Below are 24486 nucleotides of genomic sequence, written 5' to 3' on the forward strand. Positions count from 1 at the left end.
CACTTATATGAACATTTTGCCACATAATCCACTGCATTTTCAAACGTGAAGACTCCTTTTGTTCTGCATAAAAAGGACGTATGAATCCATTCAACGCTGTTTGGGTCAAATCACATTTGGATGTTAATTGCGTGTGAGATGTTATTGTGCGATTAACACTGAAAGGCTTGTTTTGGTTTATTGACAATAAGCAATCTGAAACAGTGAGAAGCTCTGTTCATCATCAAACATGTTTAAAAGGATAAGTCGAGGCAGTAACTCCATGTTAAAATAACCGTAAAGATAGTTTTACATTTCAGTACAACAACAACGGTTCAAAGATACACCGGTGCGTTGCATTTTGTGTGCCAACAAAAAAGATTGTTGTCTCGTCCGTTTTAATACACTTCTCCTGTTACAAATAGTTACAAATTGTTGTGTTTAGACAAACTCCTCTGCTCTTTGATTCTTACTGTTGATGTTAGTTGTTTTACACTGAAGAAATTGTCTTTCATCAGTTTCTATTGAAACTGGAATACAAACATCTTGGTGAAATATATTGGCATCTCGTACAGTTCGGCAGGTTTTTTTTCTTTTTTTTTAATTGCAACAAAGTGGATGTTAAAACTAACCATGAACTGAAACTATTACCAAGCATTTGAGTAGCCAAGGCCCCCTACAGCTTATTCCTCCTTGCCAAAGACTGCCGCTCTTTAATCAGTTCCTATTCGACTGACCTGAGCTAAAAAGGGGTCTGGCTATTTTAGGATGAACAATGCACTGTATTATTGGCCACTTTTTTAAAATTTTTCATAAGAACTATTTTTCTTGGGCCTAAAAACCACTGACACAGCAGGGAAGTATTAAGACACAAATGAACACAGTTTTTTCTTTTTGGTCTTTTCGTGAGATTTGTTTTAAAAGATGTTTTATTTTTTGCCTTTATTAGATCACCATTAGTAGAGACAGACAGAGATGGTAGGGAAACAGAGCAGGGGAATGACATGCAGTAAAGGTCCAGTTGGCTGGGAATCGAACCGGGGACTAACTACTCACGGCATTTGCACTCATGTGGTATGCACCCTGACCACGCTCCTGTAATGACATTTGTTGACAAGAAAAATACAAAGACCACCAGCCTCATGCTTTAAAAGTTCAAGTTGTCTTTAAGATGTGAGTCGAGACTCCTTGTTGCCTGAGATAAAACCTGGCAATGAGCTTTTGTTATATCTAATTCTCTTGTTTGTATTGTACACATACTTCATAGAGATTTTCTGGTCTAGCCAACACCTGTGCTGTTGGCTGGCACCGAGGGATTGTTTTTTTTGTCACTGCCACTATCCTTGAAGAAGCCTTTCTCTATTTCCTGTTATATCTCCTGTTGGTCGAAAGGAAGGGAAGACAAGTGGTGCTTTTACTAGCAACCTCTGTCTATCTGTTACATTCAATGCATGCATGCATATTTAGGTTTTTAGCAGGGGGAAAGGCACTCTTTTTTTTCAGATGCCTTTTAAATGATCTATTATAATGACACTCTAGGATTGGCTACATTCCTTCCCATATCTCTCCTTTTCTCTTTCCTCCATAGGAGATGGGAAAGTGTGTCTTTTTTTAGCTTTTGTAGAAGTCTCCATGGGCAGAAGAAAAGCTTCTGGGTCACCGGGAGAGAGAGAGCGAGAGCGAGAGCGAGAGAGAAGGAGATAGTGTGTAAAAATGACAGACCAAGTCTTGGCCAGCACAGATGCCAAGCCATGTGTGTGTGTCTGAATGAAGCTGGCAGACAGGTATTAGCTAATCAAAGAGAAGCTTGTTTTCTTAATTTATGCTTCCACCCCCGAAGAAGCCTCTTTTTATGAAGTGTGCATGTGTGTCTGTTTGTATTTGTGTGTGAGTGTATGTACTCAGAGCTAAAGAGAGTTGGAGATATCTAAGACACACATTGTCTTTATAAAATCAACAAAAAGATAATTCTATGAAAACTGGTAATGTAGCACAAAAAAGCAGTGTGGACAGAAGAAAAATGTTGTGCACTATTATTGATTTTGCTGCTTTTATCAATGTTTTTGCCGTATTGTTGTTTGTAAATGTGGGTCACTTGTAGTAATGTACTCACAAGGAATCATCACCCAACTCTGCACCTCACCTACGAGCTGTTTCACATCTCTCAGCTCACAGTTTTAGTTTTCCGACCTGCTACTTTACTGTTTTGTTTTCCCCCTCGCTGCTCTCGTAAGCGTTGTTTGCAGTTGCTGCGGGTCGCTGGCTCCATAAACGCCCCTCACGTCGACCTGCCCGGCTCCACGCTGACAAAGTTAACGACTGGCTGAGTGATGCACGGAAGCACGACAAATGACTACTAATGTTGCTTTGTGTCTGCTGCATGTGTAAAAAAACCATTTCACAAAATCAGCTGGAAAGGTGATAATAAGTCTCAGCTGTGGTGACAGCTTGTTGCTGCTTCCTTTCAGAGAAGAAATTACATACGTAATTTCTGTTTCATTTGATCTTTGCATGAGCCACGTAAAGCACCGGTAAAGTGTTTTGAAGATTTATCTTAAAGAAGTCATCACGTAAAGCCTAAAATATGAACCGATTAAAACAAGCAAATTCTGTTGCAGCTTTTAAAGCTTTTTTTCAGTAGAAAAAAAATTCAGTTGTACTGTCCTCAGCGGGCTAAATATAATAGCATTTTAAATGTCAAAACATCCCCAAAATGCACTGCATCTAAGTACACTCGTCTTTAAATTATGACACCACCTGATGGCAGTCAGTATATTTTGTAAGGATAACAAGGTGTGTTGTTTTCAAATCAGTGAGATGATGAGGTGGTTATTGTCTTAAATTGCATACTTGTACTTGGCACAAATACATAAAATCATATAAGAGGTCGGTGTACCAAACGTGAAGATTAGGAAAATCCAAGAGCAGCAAGTGTTGTTTTTTCTCCTCATCTCCATACGTTGAGATGATCGTAGAAAACCACAGAGGCAGACAAAAACACTATCCAGCAGTGGCTACGTAAACTACAAGTAGGCACGCAGAGAGTTCTGAATCGGAGAGCTTTTGTTTCTGCTGTTCGGCTAACCTGCTCTTTAGACAAGGGCCAGGTGTGGCAGCGTTCTCGACCCACTTTAGCCCTTATCTGCAGCCTCTACTCTGCATCACTTCAACACTTTACATCCACTCAGCTCTGGTACTGTCAGTCAGAGGGTCTCTTGTCTTTCTCCCTCTCTCTGTTGACAGTTATGATTTTGCCAGCTGCCTCCATTACTGCATGCACACACACATTGGCAGGCATGAAGAGACTGTATCTACTCTGTGCATATAATCTGGCACGCAGATACTGACACACAGCGTAGATTATTGACTTCGTTCCAGTCAAGTAGACATTAATGTCCGTCTCCTTGTTGTGTTAAAGTGCATTTCAAAGTGCTTTTATTCTGTTAGATAAAAAAAAAAAGAAAAAAAAGAAAAAGAAATGGATTAATTTAGCCTGAATGTTTTACAACTAGAAGTGACTGTGTGACCGAGCTGGACGCTGGTTTATGAACAGCCCAGGAGAATCAGTCAGTTCTGCAGTAAATTGGTTGGAGATGGATAGATGTAGATGCAGATCAATTAGCAGTTGGATTCCTGCTGGTCTGACCACACATTGAGGCGGAGAACCCTCCAGAGTAACCTGCTGAGAAAATGTGTCAGAGAAAACACAGACAAACAGAGATGTCGATATGGACACAGAGAGAAGAGAAGGAGTTACATAAGCATAGCGGGGAGCAGATTGTGTTAGGGACTGATTTTGAGTCTGGTAGAGTTTTTACATTTCCAGGTTTGGTAAAGCAAACAGCAGACTGATGAAGTTAACATCCAGCTGGTAAACAAAGTGGAGACTTTAAAATCGAAAGAGGCAGGAAGTATGGAAGACCCACACTGAGCTAAAAGGAGGGGCCAAATGTTGGACTTTGGACATTTGTCAAATGAAAAATATTCAGAAACACAATTTCAAATTTGAAAAATTAATAATAATATTGCATCATATCTGCTCAATGTGCTAATAGTCAACTGCTAGCTAACACGCTCACAGTAATAACCAAGTAACAGAGAATAATCACTGTTGTGTTAACAGCTTGTCGTGTTGCCCCCAAGTGACAAAAAAATGAATCAATGCATTATTATCAGTTTTTGCAGATGTAAGAATTGTCATTTATTACAGTACTGACAAACCTTCAGCTTGGCATAAGGAGTGTCATATTGATAACGCATGAGCATGGTTTTTGAAGGCAGTGACGAACAACATATTTCATTGTTTGGTTTGGAGGTCTAGTTTTGTTTTTCTTGATGGATGGTTGGCTCTTTGCAAAGCACACAAATGACTGCACTTATTATCATAACTTAGTTCAAGCTCAATGTGCCTTTTCAATTTTTAAAATCTTTATTAACAGATGGCAGTATTATGAGATATTTGTTGCACTGATAATATCGCCCTAAAAATTTACATTTCATAAACTATGAAAGACCAAAGTCATCATCTGGCAGTCCATGACAAATAGACCTTGGTAAAATAAATTAGCACATCAAGCCTCCACAATTTTTCTCAAAGCTTTGTTGAAGTTACTGGAGTTTTTTTTTTTTTTTTTTTTTTACAGAATCCAGAGAATTTAGGACATAAATCATACATTAGTCTCACCACAGGGAGAAATCATTTTGATGTACACTGGAGAGCAAGTAGATGAGTAATATGGGTTGGATTTGTATGAAAATAAAATGAAATAATTGTTCCAATTTCACAGCCACACAGCTCTAAGATAGAAGTTAAAAAGTTCTTCCTCAAAAACTTTATGAGACCAGAAAGTTTATCTTGGCAGTTGATTAAAAACATTATTGAACTAATTTATCAGTGTTTGTGTGGTGCAGTATTTCTGTCTTTGAACACTGGAACATCAGGAGGGAACAGCGTGTGCTGCATAAAGTGCACTTGATGCTGTAAAATGGCCACAGATCCCTTACCTGTTGTTTGACAACGGAGAGCGATACACACAACGACTCCCAGGAGTGATCTGTGCGTATTAAAACACATCCAGTTCTGGTTTTGAAATGTGACCACTGCTTTCAACCAATGTGTTTTTTTTTAGTTTTTTTTTTTTTTACTAAAGCTCATTAATAGATTGTGTTGTCATGTTCGAGATTTTTTTGAAAAAAGCTTCCTCACGATTCAATGCCTGTTTTGAAAATCCCTGCAACATGTAAAAATGGGGATTCATGAAAACTCTTATGAATACTTCTATGACACTTGGTGCTGTGAAGTACACCAAACTCAGCTACAATATAAAACAAAACATTTACAAATATGTTTATGTTTGCAGTCATGACTTTTCGATTAAAGATGAAACACTCAGAAGTATGTTTTTAAAAAAAAAATAAAAAAGAACCATGAAATGGGAGATTTACTCATTCATAAAGTGGATTTTAAAATTGTGAATGTGGGAACACGTGTGGGAGCTGACAGGAATGCATCATAAAATGATCTGGCAGTAGTTATGTGTATGTGTGTGTTTTAACTTAGGGTTTTCTGGGGCTAACACCATTAAACTATTAGAGGAAAGCTCTGAATCCTGGGTGTTAATTTCATCCTACTCACTTATATAAAGAAATTGGCGTGGAATTCAAGTGTCACTGCTGAGCTGTAGTTTGTGCAGATTTGAGGGCTCAATATATGTACATTTAGTGTACAGCGTCGTTTGTTATGATCCCCTCTGCTGCCTGTTCCCCGGTACCAAGCCTAGTCTCTGAATGGCAACATGCAGTGAATCCACCTACTCATTTGTCTGCCTGCTTGCTCTCTTGCAATTAGCAGCATTTGTTTTCTCGCTCTCTCTAATGCTGCTTGAATGCTGTTATTACTAAACATCATTTGCATAAGCTGATTTTCCACATGTAACGCTCATTTCTGTCCCTGTCTTACACACACCGTTTTGGTCTGGGTCCCATTTTAAATGCTCAATTCTTTATTTTATTTTTTAACATTTCATTATATTTCATTTTATCCTCGATAAAATGGACACTGAAACAGGAATGTGGATGTTCTGCCTCTGTAATGGTTTGGCACTCGTCATTAACAGGGTGTGACTGTCTTTTGAGTCTACACTGAGGTGCAAAGAAAGCTGCAGACCCATATTGTGCGTGTCACATGGATCTATTCAATTTACCATAAGAAGGGGGACTCAGTATTTTGAGGTTTCGCTCTGAGCTTGAATAAATGAAATGTTTAGGGAGAGAGAGAGAGAGAGAGAGGAGTTGTGGTGCGACACATTTAGCTGCTTTTTTTTTTTTCCTGTCATCTCCAAAGGCTTTCATCTCCCCATCTCAGGAAGGAGAGCGCGGAGGATGTGGAATTCTGCCGATTGACTCCTTCTTGCGAGTGATTTGGCAAAAAGCGGGGCATGAGCAAAGAGAGACCTTATCTCTGGCAACAGCACTGAAAACAATGCCAAAATAAATGGGTATCTTTGCCATCCAGAATTGTAGCTGAACAAGGGGTTAAGACGGAATTTTTTTTTTGTTTCGAGGCGTCATCCATCCTCCATAAATCCTTCTGAATCACATCTTTTAAAATGTATTCAGATTTATGAAAATTCTTTGATAAGAAGATCAAGGATAACCAAGATGGCGGCGAATTATTTTCCTCTGATTTGATATATACTATTCTTTTAAAGTTGCATTTATTACAGTTTCAGCTTATCAGGAAAGAGGAAATATTATTAACCCTCCCGCTTTTCATACTAAAACCACAGACAAGTTTTTCCGAGATCATCTGTAATTCTCTGTATTTTTTTCAGCATGGCGAAGCATCAGCCCCACCACTGGCAACATGCTTCATGCTGTTGCTCGGTTTACTTTCCAGAAACATCTTTCCTTCGTTGGACTTCCAGTTGGAGCACAATAGTGCTCACACATTAGTTATGAATGTAAGGACTGGCGAATGACAAAGAAGGCGTGTAGGGTGGGGGAGTAAAAAGGGGATGGACCGCCAACCTTCCCTCTTTGCGTTATTCTCAGTGTTGCATGATTTCTTTTCCTTTATTTGACCCTCTGAGCTAAAGCAGCCCCCATGAAAGTTTAGTGAGAGTTTACTGGGGGGTCTAATGGATGAATATAGCTCAATTTCATTTTTGTTGGCGGAGCCAGATTTACTGAACTGCTGGAAGAACAGACTTGTGTGCTGCTTGTGCTACGGTCACCATGGAGACTTTGTTTGGCCTCATGACGGACTTGGTGTGATCGTCTCACTGTAGATCTGTCATTCAGTCTGTCAGCGGGACTCCACACTGTACCACACAATTGTTCCTTCTCAGAAAATATGGCTGTGATCTGAAAAAATTCCCCTTTAGCAGCAACATTAACAAAGATTGTAATGAGAAGATAAGACCACACTGTTGACGCTTGCTCCGTAATGGAGCCCTGCTTGCATACACACACGTGACCTTAACGTATATTCAAATCTAGTCAGGATTCATGATTATATGTTTTTGTGTTCCACTGCGCAACGGAGCAACAATGAGCTGCATCTGAATATTTATAACACGCTTCTGATGTTAATTGCAAGCAGCCACACATTGTCAAGGACATCTCTCTCTTTCCAATTGATGCCTTGTGTTCCCTCGTGCGAGGGGATGGGTGAATGACATTGGAGCAAAAATAGCACACAGGCTTCGCATCTGGACATAGTTGTCACAGCCTGATTAGTAGAAGCTGAGATGCTTTCTTGAACAGACAGCCACCATTGGACTAAAGTGTTTAGAAATAACACAAATACACAAAGGAAACGGTGACAAAAATTGTAACCACAAACACTCGAAAAACTACAAATCAGTCAGGAACTGCAACAAGAGAACAATAATTTAAACAATATTGACAAAAAGAAGAAAATGAATCAACAGTAGTTTTGTTAAAAATCATTAGTTTAAGTTGTTTTAAATGCAACAATTCCAAATATTCTTCAGTTTCAACTTGTTTTTGTTCTTTTATTATCTGGATTGTATATTGAACAACGTGACGTTGGTAATGTGAAAACATCATCTTGAGCTTTGACCAATTGTGATGTCACATTTTTCACCATTTAAAGCAAAGGAGGTGGATGGTGTGCATCCACCCAGCTGGGTGGAGCAGCATGCAAATGAAAAGGAAAGGCTGTTCTGTTCTGACCCACAAAGCATTTGTAAAGCAAATACGTTTAGACCCACCTATCTGTTCTGTTTCCCTGTGATATAGAAACCTATATAGACAGTATCAACATTACACACACAAAATATACATATTATGTATGTATTATGTAGATATACAGTCATTTGTAATACAGTATTTGTTTTTGCTGTAATAATGGCTGTTATATTCTATCATGTTTTCCTAAGTATGTCCATATACTGTACATATCTGTCTTTGTTCAAATGAATTGTTGCCTGACAAAGACCTTGTTGGACAGAACATTGTATGACACATTTTTGGAAGCACGTCTTCACTATTTTCCAACATTTTACAGCTTCTTTAATGAGTTTATCATTTAGGAGTAAATACAGATTCGTCAGGATTATAAACAGGTGTTAGTTCCAGTGATACAAGAGAAGCTGGACATCAGTGGTACATCATCATACCCTAATGCAAGTGAAACTGAGCAATGACTCTTAATGTTGTTGGTAGTGTGATAATAAGCAACCAAAATGCCAAAAAAAAAAATGATCACAGAAACACTTAAAAATGTAGGACTACTATAGCAGCAGTGCTCTCTTCAGCCTTAGATTATGGTTTTACATTGAATTGACCAAAACAAGATCTCGTCACCCATCAGTCACTGCTACTGCTGATATTCGATATAGAGGCTTTGTCATGGGGTTTAGCAGTGAATTGATATCCTGCAGTAGTATAAAGCAAAAAGGATATTTTCCCAGCAGTATTCCCTATCAATGTAGAGGACACTGATCTCCCAACTCAAACTGGGGCATGATGAATAAATAAAAGCAGCCTGGATAGGCTTTTAAAGGCTGCCTGGCGCACCCAGGGCCTCCGTGTCACCTCGAAAAAGTCTTGCTGCCATGTAGCTAACAAGCCACCGCCACTCCTGCCTTAACTCCACAGATTCCCAGAATTAAGATAAAAGGAGGAGAATGGGAGATTGGGGAGACACATGAGTAGGGAGGGGAGGTGGGGACGGAGCATTAGTTTTCAGCTGTGGAAAACAACCCCTGTATGGCTTGTTCTCCACAGCCAGAACAGTTTGGAATTAATTAAGGATGTTGTGGGATCACAGTGGAGATAAAATGCAGAACTGAAAACAAAAATTACCCGCAGGAGGTCCTGTTGTGTGAAGTTAGAAAGAGCCGGGTTGGAAAAAACTAAAACCATTTTAGTGATGTATTTTACTCCCTTAAATCCCTCTGTCTACATAGTTTTTATGAAACTACTAAATGTTTGTCTTGTTTCATTTGAGACATTGTTGTAGATCGAACTCTACCATCAGAAATGAAAGTGGTAACAATGCTGTAGCTTTTGTTTGTTGTTCAGCTGATGCTTGTTCATGAAATAATTGATCTTTCTTGCTATCAGTCAACATATCAAGTGCTCTGATGCTTGTGAGCAAAACAAGCTTCATGCTTATAACTCGTTGTGCTGTAACAGCAGTCCAAGTAATGTGTGTCCATCAAAGTCTGGGTGAGTCTCATTGTTCTTTATGGTGCAAAAGGCTATAAATTGCCCAAAGAATAGTTGCCCATGGCATTTATCGGTTATGAGGCTTGTCTAAGGTATTTATAATTTGGTTTGGAGTCATGTGGAGTCCAAAAGGTTGTGGGGGAGAATCTTTAACCTGACTAAAATCTGAGTGAAAGCTACTTGAGGAAAGATTGCTGTTGTCCATCTTCGCCTGTGTTATTTGCTGGTTTTGAGGCTGTTAGCTGTTAGAAAATCTCACACATTTCACTGGTTAGTTGGACCTCAGTTTTGTATTTGGCTGTCACATTAGATTTCTCACAAAATCCATCTTAACACAACTCTTGAGTGTAGATATAAGAATTACTCATAGTTCTTTACATCAAATATTGCAGGACCTTCAAGGGTTTAAATGTTGCATACTACGTCAGTAATGCTAATATAACTGATAATATAGAGGCCAATGTGAGTACTTCTACTTTTGATACTTAAGCATATATTCCTATAAACAATTACGGTGACTTGTATGTAGACAACCTGAGAAGTTTTTCCACCAATCAGAGTGAGCTGAACAAGGAGACAAAAAATATTATTGAAAGTAAATGAACTGTGTGTGTGTGTGTGTGTGTGTGTGTGTGTGTGTGTGTGTGTGTGTGTGTGTGTGTGTTCGTGTTCCAGTTTGATGAATATGATTATTTTGGGAAAGTGAGGACATTTTGTTCAGTCGTCACTCTCTGACACGTCATTAAAGGGCTGTTGAAAGGTTAAGACTGTATTTAAAAGGTTGTGACACAGTTAAGGTTCAGGGTTGGGACTGGGGGGGTCGGGGATTGCATTATTATGTCAGTGAGGGTCCTTACAATAATGGACATGCAAATTTGTGGGTCGGTGTGTTTTTCATGTTAAAGTGAAGATTTAAAGCAGTTTTAGTATAATTGAATTCTTGTAATTAAACTCATTGACATTCTAATGGTCTGTGAATGACAGATTCAAAGTTTTTCCCATTAACTACCTGAAATTTCATTTTAACATTTGCACAGAGCAATTAGGAAACTCTTGACTCCCCTATCTTCCCCTTCCTCTTTTTAAAGTAACTCTTCTCATTCATCCTCCAGGGGAAACAGCGCATGTGATTAAATCTCTGCCCTGCCAATTAATTCATGGCTTCATAAATATACAAATGTGCTATCAAACTGGAACTAGATCATCCGGCAGAGTCGGGGGAGCTCTCAGTCTACTCACTGTTGTATACAATGCTTTAAATTATCCAGCTGTTGACATGCTGTGCTACTCTAAACCATGTTATCAGGCCTCAGTAAATCATCAAAATACACACATCCAATCTCTTAGTGTATGACATCGAAGGACTAGCAGCCTGCTGACTTTACTTGCAAAGATAAATACTGATTAGAAAGATTAATTAAATGTATTTGGAAAGTTTAATTTAAAGGGGAAATGAAATTGAGTTTGCAATATCAAGACTTGCCTCAGTCTTGTGGGTTTTACTAGTTTGATCCCACTAAATTTGTTTGGTTGCCGCCCAGTCTTGATTTCACAGATCACAAGTTCCAGGTCTGATTCATGGTCGGTCAGTGTTTCACAGTTTATCCAGACTGTCCTCACCAGATGATTAGCATCAGTGATTTGTTTATATCCCTAAAACAACCGTTCCTTTCCTTTATGTTTTATGTTTGGACCCCACATCTCTTTCATCTAAATACCTGCTGCTGGCTTTAATACATGGCTTCCTGTCCATTTTTTTTTCTCTTTCCTGCCCTATATCAAAGAGTTACTGATCCCATATGGACCAACGGCTTCTTCTGTTAACCTGAAACGCCATATGATTTGTTAGATTGTGCCCAACTCAAACTTCAAGACTTGAGCTGCCTGCAATTTGACTGTCTTGGTTTGTAGATTATGGAACAGTCTGCCACAAGGTCAGATCAGAAAGCGCCTTTTAAGACCACCTATAATAGAAGTCAAGTTCTTGACACTTGTTAACCTGTCAATATGGAGTTGTTTTTTTTTTTTTTAAATGCCAGGAGACATCTGAAGGGCAAAAATAAGCAGTCAAGGTCATGGCTGAGTTTTTCCACTTTGGAACTTCAGTCACAGTCTGACAGTCTGTCCCACCAACTTGCGGGGTTGGGCTTTTCATATCATTGAGCTGCAGGCGAGCGATGGAGGGGTGGAGGGAGATAGAGGTGGGGACTATCTACATATTCATATGTACACACATTCTGAATGAGCAGTACGGAGGTAGAGTGGATAGCACTGATGCCTCACAGCAAGATTGTTCTGTGTTTGAACCTTCACGTTCTCCCTGTGCCTGCATGGGTTTTATTGTGAGTACGCCCTCAGCCCAAAGACATTAATTGGTGATTCTAGATTGGCTGCGGGTTAGAGTTTAAATGGTTCCCGCCCAGAGTCAGCTGGGATCGGCTCCAGCACCCCTGACCCTATTCAGGATAAACCGGTAAGCTAATGAATTGATGGTTGCATACTGAATGAAGGCAAAGGTGCAGAGTTATATCCAAACCCCTTCATGGCATTAGAGGATTTCTTTTTTTCCTGGAAAAAAACTTTTAATTATGAAGAGATTAATTTTTAAGAGTTTAATCAATGCCAGGAGAGGAACTTCAAATCACATCTAAAAACCTATTTATAAGGACCTTTCATTGACACCTCGATGCTCTGGTTTGTTTTTATTCTTTAGCAATTCTTGTCTGATTTGAATATTTATTGGACAGATTTCCATATAACTGAAGAATTACATGCAAATCATTTTACTGCCATGACTGCTTAAGGTGCAATTAAAGGGTCTTGACACTATGTTGAAATGACGTGGACACTGTGTGTTGTGGTGGACCGCCTGACTTCTCTTTCCTTGATCAAGATTAAAGAAAGAATCAGATCAGATTACACTCGAATGAATACCTTTTGTAGCAGTCACAAAGATCATTTTTGGAAGGCAGTGGTGAATGATGTTAGGATAGCATTGACATATTTTGTGGTTTAGACATCAGGCTAGTTTAATTTAGCTGATTTTAGGAATTATATTTCAACGGCAACCCTTTAAGGTATGCGCTACTATAAATTCAGACTTCCCGCCACTCTGTTGTCAATGCAGCAACTACAGAACTAATAGCCCACCTGAGCAGCAATGACTCCTTAATTTGCTTAAACAGGTGTTCCTGTGGTATGTGTGACTCAGGTTATGTGATAATGGACCTTCCGATTTGCAGCGTGAAGCCGTGGAACATTGAGGTGACATTAAATCAGATTTCGTCCCATTAGGCGTCCTCAGGTGGCACGAGACTTCTGATGACCTGTTTGGATTCCTGCCAGACAGTGCTATCCTGAGACAGGAAAGCGAGAGGATGTCATTTTAACTCATCACAAACTACGCTGTGAGAAACAGTCAAGCATGTCTTCAATGCGTTGTGCATTATTCATGCAGCACTCCTCCTCTTCCTCTCTCTCTTTTTATCTAAAGACGTCTTCTTTCCACTTTTGTGTTAGAACAAATATGTTAAACACTGAATTATACCAAAAATACCACATTAAATGCAGTTACGCTGTCAGGTGTACATGCGTTTATGAAATACCCTTCTTTAAGTACACACACACACACACACACACACACACACACACACACACACACACACACACACACACACACACACACACACACACACATCTTTAAATTGGTGCATTTGCCTGTGTCTCGAGGGAGGGACAGAGACAGTATTCACTTGGAGTAAATGAAAGAAATGTGACTAGCACCAATGAACTTCACGTGTCTCTGACTCTTAACTCGATTAAGTGAATGAAAAGGATGACTCAGCTGAATTGTGCTTTATAAATATACAGCAAAAGTACAGCAAACGTATTGAGACGTAAGCAGATTTGCAGTAGTTACTCAGAAAAAAGGACAGTTATGACCATATTGCTATCTTTCTCACAATTATCCAACATTGATCTTGTCTTTAACAATATTTGTTGCGTGCATTAGGAGAATACATGTTTTATTTAATGGTTCTCAGACTGCCTTATGAAACAACATTCACTACCAGTTATAAAAACGTGTCTCATCACTTTTTTTCAACAGTTTCAGCACACCTTTGTCAACTTTAGCCATGTAATGTATTATAAATCTTTAATAATCTGCACACTCATATCTCTCCTATGCAAATTTAAGGCTCTATTTTCTGCTGTCCAAAACATTTAACTGCCTCTGAATGTGCAATCGACAAAGAGAGAGGTAGAAAATACCAAAGACAGGATACCTGTCCTGCCGGGACATAAACATTGAAATTAAACCACAGCATTTAAATAAACACATAAATACACCTGTGAAAAACATTTGGCTATTTTACCTTTTCTTTTAAAATAAATTTGATCAGCAAAACTAAATACTTTTTTTTTTTATTGTCAACAGATTCCATGAAAACAACCAAAACTAACAATAAATTGATGCTCTTAAGAAGCACAGCTGGGTATCAGCAGCCTGATATAATGTATATTGTTCCTTTATTTAGCAGTGATGCAACTGTTGCACTCGGTGACACGTTCCCTCATTATAAGGAATGTAGACACTGTTGTTTGTTTTCACTCAATGCTTCTTACATCGCCTGGTGATGTAAATACTTATGAGTTTACTAAATGTGTATTAATCCACATCAGTTTAAGACTATAGAGATGGTAGGGAAGGCAGACAGAAATGCATTAATAACTGTTGCACTTGTACTGTATATTTTACAGTAAGAAAAACATATATGTTTGTTATTATTCTCTGAATTCTCAGCTCCACCGGATGTGTGTCTGATACTGATCAGTGAGAGGATGACAGCGTACGTTTGAGTGCAGGTCGCGTACCCTTTGACTCAGAGCCTGTCCAGACATGAAAGGATCAGAGAGTCAGACCTTATGGTCAGCTAACTTCAGGATGACATGGGCTTCCACATCCACATGTTCTTTTAGCTTGAGAAGGGCTATACTAACCCAAACTGTCTTCCAAACATTCTCACGAATGAGTCTGAAATGTCTTCTTTTTCAAAGGTCAGAGACTTTGACCTGCACACACATGAACAGACACGTCCTCATCCATCACCCAGAACATCCCGTGTGTGTGTGCTATAATTGGTTCCATGGTGATTCATGCCTAATTGGTGTGTAGCTGTCAATAGCGAGCGTATTTGAAGGCAGCACTGTGGGCTGACGCCCACATTAAAGAGAGGGAGACATGGAAAGTAAAATCCAGCTGAAAACTTCCACTGACTGTGATTGAGAGGAAGACGATCTCAGAGCGGAGCTGCGTAAATTGTTTCTCAGTGTCGTCACCACAAAAAGAGCATCAGTGACTTGTTCAAATGCCTAAAACAGTCTTTCTTTACTTTTTTCTTTTGTGTTTGTGTGACTCCTTCATCAGAAGCACAGGTGACTGTCAAGGGATGTTATACACTAGAAAGTCTTGGAGGAAAATAGACAGACTTTTCAGCATCTATTAGATGATATGTGGTTTTGCTGTATTACTTGATATTGGCTTTGCTACACTGGCTTCCTGTCAAATTTAGGATTGAATTAAAAATCATTTTAATTACATTTACACCTTATATTGATGAGTAACTGATCCCATATAGAACTAGGGCTCCTGACTTTTCCCAAATTCAAGTTCAATACTGACTTTTAAATCTCATCTAAAGACCTGTTTATTCTAAAATGCCTTTTACTGACGCTTTCATGCCCCAATTTGTTCTTATTCTCTCTTGCATGTGTTTGATTGGATAGATTTCTAATCGTTGCTTTGTAAAGAGGGATTTTTGTAAAAGGCTATATTGATGAAGATTCACCCGCACACACACGATAGGGGCACAAAATGCAGAAAAAACTCATACATTAGGAGGGAAATTACATATTTTGTGATTTTATATTGGGATTATTTGATTCAGGCAAATTATATTTAAATTGTAACCAGCCTGTCTTCACATCTATATGACATTTAGCTCAAGAAGTGCTATACTTGGTTCAAAATTCTGTTTTTTATAGTGTTTTTCATACATTCTCACAAATTAGTTTGACTGTCTCGTTTTTCAAAGGTCAGAGACTTTGACCTGCACACACACACACACACACACACACACACACACACACACACACACACGAGCAGGCGAAACATCCTGTGTGTGTGTGCTATAATTGGTTCCATGGTGAGTCATACCTAATTGGTGTGTAGCTGTCAATAGCTCAGATATTTGAAGGCAGCACTGCGGGCTGGAACCCACCTTAAAGGGAGGCAGAGACACGGAGACTGAAATCCAGATGAAAACTTTCACTGGCTCTGATTGAGAGGAAGAGGAGCTCAGAGCGGTGCTGTTTATCTGTTAATTTGTTTCTCACTGTCCCCTGCACGGGTGTTTTCCATTTCTCTTCAAGCCCACCGGCCAGTTGTGTCCAAATTAGCTCGGTAGGGTAGACATTCTTGCACACAGGGTTACACAAGCAAACAAACAAGCAAGCAAGCTGAAGGGATTGTGTAAAGCTTACAATTATGGGGGAGGCGCTATTGTTGAGATTTCCATCCTCTTAAATTGCTGCAGTGGACTTGAGATAAGCCACCGAGCACTACTGCTATGCTGATTTAACATTGTACAAGAGGGGAGGTTGTAGTCTACCTACTTGTGGTGGATTTTTTTTTTTTAATGAAAGCAACACGACTTAAAGTTTGGGGCCCGTGATGTTATGTTGCTCTGTTATCGCATTTGCTTTGTGTGACGCAAACTTTCTCGTAAGTCTCCGTCCAAAAACACATACAGAACAACGGATTTAGTCCACTTGGACTGCGGTTTATGTTTCCCGCTCTGTCTGACCGAATGACATGGTTATGATTTGAATCATTCAGTTTAGGTCAAAGATTTGTTTGTTTCTCTAAGCTACGCCTCACATCACCATTCAAAGGCAACACACAGGAACATCCAATCGATTCTCTGTCTTCAGTTCATTTGGATGTTCAGTTGCTGGCTGGTACAAGCTGTTCCACTCAGCCCAGTACAAAGCCTGCACAAGCTGTGTTAATGGCCCAACAGCCACCTGTTTACACATCCCGGTTTTCCTGTGCCTTTAGTGGCATTTGAATAAGCTTCTAATGAGGAACTAAGGAGGGAGCTGACAACGATACTGTTGATCTCGACTGACAGCAGCTTCACTGCTAAAAGGTACTGATTTAGACTGAGAACAGTGATTTAGTAGTTCAGTGTGAAGAGCTGGTGTTAAAGATTTGTTTGTGCTTGTACTAAACACCTTTACAGCCCTGTCACAGGGAGACAGAGATGATTATGAATGAAAAAGAGGATCTATTGTAAAGTAAAGCCAGATCAGTGCAACCTTTTTTTTATTGATGTTGTGTGAAATGAATGAATGAATTATTAAAGCAGCTCCTGTGAACAGTTTTATGGACTTGTCAATGTGAATTAGCAGTTAAGTGCAAATTATAATATACAACAATTCAACATAAAGGGCCCATGACAGTGACAAGCAAAGAGTACCATCACTGTCTAGCAGTACCTCTCATTATTCTGACAAGGTTTTATTCTTCCTCAGATCTTTTTTTCATGATGTTACAGCTCTTCTCGTGATCATTATATTAAAGCCTCCTCCTCTCTCCTCTGCAGTGACGGCTGGGCCGACCGGTACGAGGTGGTGGAGGGTTATGAGCAGGAAGCAGAGGGAGGAATCACCATGAAACTGCAGTCGGCGGTGGTCAAGTCCTTTGACGACTACTACCTAAAACTGCGTCTGGACACCAACATCAGGAACCCCTGGTTCTCCGAATTCTGGCAGTACCGCTTCCAGTGTCGCCTCCCCGGCAATCCACAGGAGAACAAGAACTACAAAAAAGTCTGCTCTGGTAGGTGAAAACAGAGGAATTCATGGTTTGGCTTTTGGTTTTTTATACAGTTTTGTTTTCCATGTAGAGCTCTCGGGCATTGTCCTCTCTTCTTCCATCTTTACCACAGAGACTACAGGGTTAAATTTGACCAGAACTCATGAATAATAACAAAAACTGTTTGTTTTTTTCTCCATTTTCATCCTTCAATATTCTCTCCACTTGCTCGCAAAAGGTGACCACGGTAAATTGTGTTCTTGGCTTGTTTATAGCATTTCAATCACTATTCAAAATTTCTCACAACAAATTCAATCAACACTGCAGTCAGATTGTCATTTGAAATAAATTGCCCAGCATGCTTTTAATCAAATAGAAAAAAATAAAATCAATTAATGGTTTGTGATGACTTTACCATCTCAGAGCAGTACGGTCATTGTTGATTTTCTACTTTGTCTGTATCACACTTTTACAAACCTCTTATATTCCAAAGATCTTCAAGGTGGTAAGTGTACCTTTGTAGCCACTATTATAATATAAATTTTAGAATTTTACCTGCATTTTCTACGCATTCGACTCCTCAAAGGCAGGAAGAGTTTGACTGATGCTTCTTTTTAAACACAACACTCTCTGTAATGTCTGTGATTTAGTGAAAAGGTGAGACGTTTTCATCATGGCAGTCTCGGGATCTTGGCTGGAGTGAGAATTACATCAGTCAAACTCTAATATGGGCTTGTTTGCACTGTATGGGGAGTAAAAAAAATAAAAATAAAAAATCTAAAAATTGCTTTATACATTATAAAACTGCACAAAGGAATGGCTCAACTAGCACACACTGTTTACACAACCTGCTGAAACACCTGAAAAGGATGTTGTATGGAGATGGAGCACACCCTTTGTTTTATGTGCATGATAATGTCACAGACAAAAAAATATCAGTATTTTAAATGCACTGTCTCAAGATCTAATTTCATTCTTAAACACTGGAAAAACGATTTGCATCCTTTTTTTCTTTCATACAATTTCCCATTCTTTAAAACACTGAGGTTGGACTGTGGGACAGTGCCTTTAGATGACTGAAGTAAAACGTACGTACAGTCTCCTCCCAGGCAACGGTTGCTTTCCACATCTGTTTCCTATTGGACATCATGTTTGGATATGTATGCTGATATACTTTGGTGCAAACGAAGCTCTGTTTCTTTCTCTGTTCTCCGCATCTGGTTCAAATTCCATCATACTTCCCATGCTTTCACTCTCACAGAGTAACTTCTCTTTCAACACAAATCAGCAAACAGTACAATAGCTTCACCTGTAATTTGTAATTCTTCCAACTGTTTAATGACCTCTTCTTTCCTCTCTAACAGGAAACGAGGGTCTGCATGAAAACTATGTTCAGGATAGTAAGATGGGCTTTGTCATCAATGCCATCTACGCCATGGCTCACGGCCTCCATGATATGCACAAGGAGTTGTGCCCTGGGCTGACGGGGCTCTGTGAAGCCATGGATCCTATTGACGGCAGCAAGCTGCTGGACTACCTGCTCAAGACGTCCTTCAGAGGAGTCTCAGGGGAAGAAATTTATTTTGATCAAAACGGAGACACCCCAGGCAGGTAAGAGGATGAGGAGGGTGGTAAGAAAGTGAACACTGTGAATTTTCTCTCTTCACACACTCTCCTACTCATTAGCACATATGCATATGCACACATGTGTGCACCCAGTCTTGAGCAGGAAAGTATGTAATTAGTTTGGACTGGAACAGATTCCGTGGAGTGTCTGCTTTGGCAGCCACTTTCATTTGTGCTCAGTCCAACGGACAGCGTTTGACAGTCAGAAAACACAACCATGTCATTCCTCTGTCAGCGAGAGGTTAGATGGAGCACATTCTGGTTCAATATAAAAACGAGACCGCAGTGTGCAACGGCATGAGCTCTTTATGTCACACTAACAGGGCTATAAGCTGTTTGAATAAGTTTGAATAAGAAAATAAAGGTTGCTAAGCTGTAAATTGGTTCTCATTAAATTGCCTGTCACTCTCCCGTCCCACCATATCTCCCTGGCCCCCGCTCTGTCTCTGTGATCTTTAACTCCTTTCCGATCTACCCTCTCTAACATCTAGTCTTACCCACCCCACCTTTTCTTTTTTTTTTACTTAAACTTATTCATACTCCTTCGTCTGTCCCGCTGCACATTCAGGTATGACATCATGAATCTACAGAGCGTGGGTGGCGATCGCTATGACTACTTAAATGTGGGGTCCTGGTCTGAGGGCATCTTAAGCATCGATGACTACAAGCTGTGGATGAACAGCAGTGACATGGTTCGCTCAGTCTGCAGTGAACCCTGCTCCAAAGGACAAATAAAGGTGGGCATTCAAATCCTCCTTCGAGTAAAATCTTCTGTCAAATAAAGTCAGTGTGAATTTAGCATATTAAAAAAACAGCTTTTGTGAATTTTCTTATTTTATTTTTGGGGGTTTATGTTTGGATGTTGTTGGTAAATTAACTGTATGAATTGAAAAGTAAGAAAAATAGATTTAATCACAAAAAAATAAAAACAGCTTGATTGCGGTCAATACAAAGTACTTCAGTGGCTGAGGAGAATATCATTACTTTTGCAGGTATTTTGTAATAAACGTAAGTACTGGCCAAACTAAAATAACCTGATCCTGATCATCAAAAAAAGTTTTTAAAATTCATACTGAGGGGGGATTGAATACTTTTACCAAATTTCATAACAATCATTTGAATAGTGGTTAAGATATATATCTTAATATATATAAAAATGGCAACCACAATATAGGAAAAATCCAGGGCATCCCAAACTCATTAGTATTTCTGTATTTAACCTCTTGTCAGTCACTTTAGTAGATGATGGAGACATTTCACCGAATATTTCACAGAATGAATTAACTAACCTGGTGGCAATAGGTAGTTCTGAGATCAGCAAAGATTTAGGACTAAGCCTCTGGTTACCATGGATATCTGGACCAAAGTTAAGGATACACCATCCGATTTTTGTTTAGACATTTCCCTGATTATGGTGGATTTATTAGAACAGTCAGAAGATCTCTGTAGTTATTAGGATTCAGCCTCTGGGCACTATGAATAACTAATTTTCAAGACAATTCCTCCTGTGCTTAAGACGAGAGTTCAATCACTTAAGAAATAGAACTGCTGTTAAATAGCTGTCATTACGGGTAACTATGTCATTGCTATTATTATTACCTTTCTTGCAATGAATCTTAACCCTTTGCATTTGTTATTTTTGGTAATCATCTAACAGCTGGCAAAAACTTTCTGGATGTTACTCTGGTGGCCTACATTTCCAAATCCTTTTTCATCAATTAGAAATTATGTAAAAAAAAATAAGCATCATCAAATAAACACTCCCGATAACATCACACAAAATTTAAGTGTGCACAAATGAATTCCTGTGACTTTCACCCATCCTGGATGAGGAGAAGGCCAGTTTGGCTCAGTAAGTAAAGACGTGTTTTGAGCCCAGTTTGAAGAAATGCCCTCATTTGCTTCATCTGGGGCCGATTGTTTTCAGTCTGGCTATACGCTGAGTTGCCCTGAGGGAGGGTGCATCCTCTCTCCTGGCTGCTCACGCTTCCTCCTCTATCTGCTTTTGTTTCCTGCCCCACTTATCACCCTGCTTTACATATCACAGTGCTGGGAACAGCTTCTTTGGGAGCAGAATGTAAAAGCAGCTGGCCTTGTTTTCTAAAGACTGTCTGGGGCTCAAGAAAAAAACAATTTGCACAAACATCTCCTCGTCTCTGATATCCCCTTGATGCTGATTACTTATTTAGCTTGCTTCCAGTGTGATGTGCTTCTTTTTACGGTTTGATCAGTGTTGTGACTGGTTTCTAAGATGCCCCCCCCCCCCCCCATTGTTGATGTCTGCCCTCTCTGCATGTAGGTGATTAGGAAGGGCGAGGTGAGCTGCTGCTGGATTTGCACCACATGCAAGGACAATGAATACGTCCAGGATGAATTCACCTGCAAGGCATGTGAGCTGGGTTGGTGGCCCGACGATGACCTGGCAGGTAGGAGAGACAAGACCGCACACTCTGAGCCACTCTGACGTTGTTCTAATAAACAATGTTCATCCACACCCCCTATTCATGATACCCTTGAACCGATCCACACGCCTTATTTGACCCATTTCGTGTATTTGCTCTCAGCTAACCAACCTTTTGCCTGATCCCAGCAGTGAAGTTGGTGTATTGGTGCTGAGACTACTTTGTCCTCTCAGACATCATCATTCCCAACCATAAGGCTATTCACGCCTCGATAGCCTGACACCTCCTTTCGCTGGTGCTCTTCATCATCCAGGTCCGATGCCCCTGCTCTCTTAGCCTCCTCAACCTCCACACTGCTCTCCCCTAAAAATGACACTACTCACTTCCCTCCTTTCCACTCTTTGCCTTGTTGTGACCCAGTGGTTGTTTTGACAGCGATTTTATAAAGTTGAGAGGAGCTCTCGGTTCCCAGGTGTAAAATCCTATTACTGCCGTGAGAGGCTTGAGGATACGTTTCAGCAGTCTGTCTAGGAAGACGTTCTCCCTTTACTCTCATCACATCTGGAGAATACTAATGAAGAGAGTTAATCTCCTATATTCATACAGTTTCAGTATGCTGTCCATACTTTCACTTGTGGTAATTTAGGACAGGATTTTTATTAAAGGGTGCTCGTTTCTCTTTAAATCAAGTGTGAAGGTGTATTTTTGAAAGTGTATAGCAGAAGAGGGAGATTTTGTTTTTGAAATATTCAAAGGTCTTCCCAGAGCTGGGATATGACAGTCAGGAATAATGGATTTGAGGATTGTGTTAGATAAGTGCATTTAGATAGGGGAATGCAGATAAGTGCATTTCATCTTTGCCACTCTTGAACATTTGCATGCAGTAAGGTTGATGGGTGGTCAAAAGAAAACAGGCAACAGTTCATAGTTAAGAGCTTCAGACATTTTGGTCCTGCATGTAAATAAAACCCCAGTGTTTTAACCTCAATGTGCTCAGTAGTACTTTTCACATTTTGCATTAAAAATACCTTCCTGAGGGAAACAAGTCAAGTTATTTTAAAATTTCAGATGCCTCATGATTTGACGTATTAGGAGTAAGCACGCAGACCAGAAGTGGGTTTGTCCGTGAAGTCACTGTAATGCTATTAGCAGAAGCATGTAATTTATGGAGTGTTAAGCTGGGGAAGTCTAGGGATGTCAGTTTTCTCCCATTAAGCTCTACGAACTTCCTCTGCATGTTAGATGACAAGTATGGAACTAGTTAACACACACGTACCCACGTGTCATCACAGCCACATGAAAATGACGGAAAAATCTGACAGAACTAGAGCTTTGGGATGCGAATGATGACACATGCAAATTAGTTCCTGACAGTGCCTGGAAACTGAGAGTAGTGCTAAATTAATTGTTTGGGAATTGGGGTCCTCAGGCCCCCAATTCCAAACAATTTTAGCCCATCTTGGAATCTTCTGATCTCTGCTTTTCTCTACTTCTTCCCATCCCTCTACTCATCGGTTCTTTTTTTGTTTCGTGTAATGTACCATTCATTAAAAAAAAAAAGCGTGCACTACACTAACACCGAAAGATTGACTAAACATCTCGTCTACTCTTTTCAGTCTGCCAGCCCCTGCCTTTGAAGTATCTTGACTGGGCAGATGTGGAATCCATAGTGGCGGTGGTTTTCTCCTGCGTGGGCATCCTGATCACCTCCTTTGTCACCTTTGTGTTCATCCAGTACCGTGATACGCCTGTGGTTAAGTCCTCCAGCAGAGAACTCTGTTACATCATCTTGGCAGGCATCTTCCTGGGCTATATCTGTCCATTCACCTTGATCGCCCGTCCCACCGTGGCCTCCTGCTACCTGCAGCGACTCCTGGTGGGCCTTTCATCTGCCATGTGCTACTCTGCCTTGGTGACCAAAACTAACCGCATTGCCCGTATTCTGGCCGGCAGCAAGAAGAAGATCTGCACCAAGAAACCCCGTTTCATGAGCGCATGGGCCCAGGTGGTCATTGCCTTCATGCTGATCAGTGTGCAGCTGACTCTGGAGGTCACGCTCATCATTCTGGAGCCTCCTGAGCCCGTCAAGTCCTACCCGAGCATAAGTGAGGTCTACCTCATCTGTAATACCAGCAACACATGCATGGTGGCGCCACTGGGCTACAACGGCCTACTAATCATGAGCTGCACGTACTATGCCTTCAAGACGCGAAACGTGCCTGCCAACTTTAATGAGGCTAAATACATTGCCTTTACAATGTACACTACCTGCATCATCTGGTTGGCCTTTGTGCCGATCTATTTTGGCTCCAACTACAAGATCATAACCACGTCCTTCTCTGTCAGCCTGAGCGTAACGGTGGCACTGGGGTGCATGTTCACACCCAAGATGTACATTATCATTGCCAAACCAGAGAGGAATGTCCGAAGCGCCTTCACCACATCCGATGTGGTCCGGATGCATGTTGGAGACGGGAAGTCTGCTGCGCCGTGCAGGACCAACAGCTTCCTCAACATGTTCCGCCGGAAGAAGCTCGCATCTGGCAACGCCAAGTGAGTAAAGCTTTGTGTTGTTTATTTTTGTAGATTTTAAGATGTTTCCTCGGGTATATGGCCGGATACCAAATGCCTAAGCACTGAAATTACATATGAAATAAAGCTATCATTTATTAGCTAGTAAGATGCAGGTGCTTATTTTTTACGATATAAGAATATTTGATTGTTTATGCATTATGTTAGTGGTCCATTTCAAACTTTCTAGTGCCCCAATATGTGTAAAATTAATAAATTGATTTACAACGTAGATGCAGTAAACACTGGTTCATATAGCACATCCCCCACTCCCTGAGAATGAAATATTATTAATGAAATAAAGCTGAACTTAGCAGAAAACTCAAGATG

The 24486-nt window shown here is 40.1% G+C and overlaps 1 protein-coding gene across 2 annotated transcripts in view; it reads left to right on the plus strand.

The window, feature by feature from the left end:
• The window catches only part of grm1a (glutamate receptor, metabotropic 1a), a 34444-nt gene that overhangs the window by 5880 nt on the left and 4078 nt on the right, over positions 1–24486 (plus strand). For both annotated transcript variants that reach the window (XM_069158207.1, XM_069158208.1), the window contains exons 4-8: positions 17346–17581; positions 18922–19168; positions 19752–19920; positions 21483–21609; positions 23202–24138. In XM_069158207.1, the coding sequence (XP_069014308.1) occupies positions 17346–17581; positions 18922–19168; positions 19752–19920; positions 21483–21609; positions 23202–24138 (1716 nt within the window). The remainder of the gene's footprint in view (positions 1–17345; positions 17582–18921; positions 19169–19751; positions 19921–21482; positions 21610–23201; positions 24139–24486) is intronic.

This window comes from Embiotoca jacksoni, unplaced genomic scaffold (assembly GCF_022577435.1).
Source record: "Embiotoca jacksoni isolate LCO1_2020_lvr unplaced genomic scaffold, fEmbJac1.0.p SCAF_23, whole genome shotgun sequence".
In the NCBI taxonomy this organism is placed as follows: domain Eukaryota; kingdom Metazoa; phylum Chordata; class Actinopteri; family Embiotocidae; genus Embiotoca; species Embiotoca jacksoni.